At 23.0% G+C, this 3,487-nt stretch overlaps 1 protein-coding gene across 1 annotated transcript in view; it reads right to left on the reverse strand.

Moving 5' to 3' along the window:
* LOC112600449 overlaps window positions 1–3,282 on the reverse strand; it is a 13,480-nt gene extending 10,198 nt beyond the window's left edge. The window contains exons 1-2 of the mRNA XM_025347677.1: window positions 3,166–3,282; window positions 2,981–3,089 (exon numbers count right to left, since the gene is read on the reverse strand). Of these exons, the coding sequence (XP_025203462.1) occupies window positions 2,981–3,089; window positions 3,166–3,282 (226 nt within the window). The remainder of the gene's footprint in view (window positions 1–2,980; window positions 3,090–3,165) is intronic.
* Window positions 3,283–3,487: the final 205 nt, after the last annotated feature.

The following is a 3,487-nucleotide window of genomic DNA, read 5'->3' on the forward strand; positions in this document are numbered from 1 at the left end:
TCAATGTTATTTAATGAGTTGATGTTATTGAGTTTCCGTACAAGTTTTATAAATATAATTTAGTTAATTTTTGCCAAACTATAGTTAAGTCTAATGGAGAATATTAATATGATCCACAATATATTATAAACACACTTAAGTTTTTTTATCGTGTCAGAAGTCCATATACGATTTATTATATAATAATATACAGAAGATTTAAGTCTTAATATTTGTCTTTTTTTTCTTATGTATAAATGATTTTGAGTATTAAAAAAATTTAGTAATATACGAATTGCATGTAACTGAAATGAATTTTTAGGATAATATTAATATAGATAGCTTAGAAAGTATTGTTAATTTGCTTTTATCTAGCACAAGCATTACAATTTGCAATGGACAATCTACAAAAGTATTTTTTTAAATTTGTTTTTAATATTATTGGTGATAATTTGTTGATATATTTTTTTACCTATTCCGTTGTTTTCTTAACACATCTAATATATTTTTTTGTTCTATCGTCTTTTTTGGCTCTATTATGTGCATGGAAACATGATTTGTGGTTAAAGTTACTGGTGTGTTTTTTATTTTCATCTTTGCCAGTTTTTTAGTTTGATTGTTTATATTTTGTTCCTTCTTCTTGATTTGTGTCATTTTACTGCGAAATTGAATAGTTTGTAGTGCCGATATATTTTATAGAAATTTTAAAGTCATCATTAAACTTTTCGATTTAATTTAGTTTTTTTTATCAAATTATATAGATTTAGTGAAGTTCTTGCTAAATTATAGACAAGATCGATGAAGACTATTAATAACAGTCATCACAATTTATAAACAAAATTATGTTCTTTTAATCGTTACATAGGTTTTATATACGATTTACAAACATAGAGCTTTTTTGTTTTGTTTTTTTTTTTGTATTTAGTCTGAAATTTACAAGATCTAATTGTTGGTTTATTAAATGAGATCATTTACAATATATCTGAACTTTTAATAAGTTAATTTAAAAATCCATTTATAAGATGTACATTAGTTCAATATAAATTAATTTATTTTGAATGTCGTTTTACTTTCAAAGTTAGTTCTATTAATTTATCCAAACAGATCTGTAGAGTAATTGTTGTATTTTTTAAATATTTGTCACGATTCTAATTGATTGCCAGTAATAACAATAGTCTAGTTTTTCTTGTGTTAAAGAATACTGATGACATGCTACTTTTTATATGTTCAAGTTTAGAAAATGAATGTTCCCTCGATAATAAATTTATTCATGACACTGATAAGTATTTTTATTTTATTATTCTAACTTAAGAGTATGAAGAGTGTCAAAAAACTTTTGGATACTTAGTGATTATGCACCGCATGGACATGCTTGAATTAGTTATTATTGATAATAAGAGAAAATGTGCTATTTTGAAATAATTTTTTAAATTTTTAGTTATAACATACCTACTTAATAAAAATATTTTATTATTTAATTATTTGTAAAGTTTAACTTGATTATTATTTTAGCCAGTTTTTTAATTATAACTATGTTTTGATTTTAGTTGATGTACAATATATGTAAATACATTTTATTCTTTACTTTATTTTAACATAAATGTATGCAATGTTTTTATTGATACTTATTTTTATGTACTTTGTAATAACTAGGAAACGGATTTGTATGTAATGAAAATATAGAAATGTGTATAATTATATATAAATATGAAAAGTATTATTTATAAAGTATGTGGGAAAAATTTCTATTTCTGTGTAAATAAATGCATATATTAAAAAGATTCTTTAAAAATAATTAAAGAAATATCAAAATTATGTGTTGCGTTGAATAATTACAATTTATTTTAAATCATTGAATATCAACCGGTATTATTGGAGCGTATTTGAAGTACATAATATTTAAAGGTGATAATTCTTAATTTTTAGAAGGATGTTTGCCAATAATCATTTTATTGATTGTTTTTAAATTAATATAGCCTGGATTTATTCTGTAATAGCATGAATTTTCTTTTTTACAGCATCTCCTATTTGTAAGCTTACGTGTTTTAATTTTTGTATTGCAGACTTGATAATTTGCATATTACTATTTAAGGACTTATTTTTTGTTTTTATTTTTGTTATTGTATGTCCAATAAAACTAAAGTTCACTGAGCTTAAAATTAAATTATTTTTCAATATTTAATTTTGCAAAGTATTTTGAGCTTTTCCAATAGCAATAGAAGTTTCTGGATCTAATTTTGAAGTAATTTCTTGCATTATCTATGAGTGGTTACAAAAATATTGAGTAGCTATCAACCGTGTGCCTCGCCTAGTAACTGTTAAACACAGGTGGTAGAGCAAGATCAGGGTACATTTATTTAAAAATGATGGTACGGCTTGGAGCTTATTTTTACATAACTGCATAAGTTATGAAAAAGTCGACAATAGGGTATTCTGCTTTGAATGTATTAGTCACATGACTTACATGGTTAAGATAGCGCTTAACATGTGATATGTATTAGTTTTGGATAAAAATATTTTTATGTTTTACGCCACTTGACGATAGTAAACTTATAGAGTCATTAAATAGTTTTGCTATTGTTTGATTATTTGATTTTTCTAGTTTTTTACTGGTAAGTAGTATTGAATTATTAGGTCTATTGCATAATTTCCCTATATCTAACTACATTTCTAATGAATCTTCTCTATACGTTATGGATTGAAAACGTATACATGATGAAATGATAAAACATGTTTAAAAATATTTACAAATTTATGAAATATTTAAAAATATGGAATTATATCAAAATATATATAAATTATAAGTAAAATAAAATTGATTTAAATCGTGAATATTTTTTAGAACATTTTAAATATCTTGTTCTAATAAAAATATGCATTTACAAACAAATCCGTTCCCTAAAAATAAAATATTTTTATTATGATTTTATGATTTTCTTGTTGATAATATTAAGTTTTAAAATATTTTATAATGAGTATTACATGTATTCCATGATTTCACTGATCGTTGATAATATTGCCTTTTTAAGTTTCAAATGTTCCACATAAGTAGTTCTGCTTTTCTTCTTTAATTCTCTATTATCAAACTTATCTTTCTTCAATCTTCCATTCTATATTAAGTAACACAAATATTCGATGTATTTTAGTGTATCTCGAACTTCATATTTAAATAAATAAAACATTTACTTGTAAATCTAGGATATTGAGAATAGCCTCAAAATTTGTCCTATAATTAAGATCAAATTCTCGGAAATCTTTAACCGACTGGTATAAAGGTGTATCTTTGATTTTTCTAAACATCATTGTTAATTTTTCTTTCAAACTTTCAGATGAATTATTTATATTTTTGTCCTGTTGAATGACAGATTCAATAATATTTGTTATACTCGTAAATTAACTATATTTTATCATTTTAATTGAACTAATTAATTTATTAAGGTTCATTGAAATTATGTCTTTAAATTTCATACTCTGAAAGTATTAAGTTTAGATAGAATTCATTTTCTAA

Source organism: Melanaphis sacchari, unplaced genomic scaffold (assembly GCF_002803265.2).
Source record: "Melanaphis sacchari strain LSU unplaced genomic scaffold, SCAv2.0 Contig0_pilon_pilon, whole genome shotgun sequence".
In the NCBI taxonomy this organism is placed as follows: Eukaryota; Metazoa; Arthropoda; class Insecta; order Hemiptera; family Aphididae; genus Melanaphis; species Melanaphis sacchari.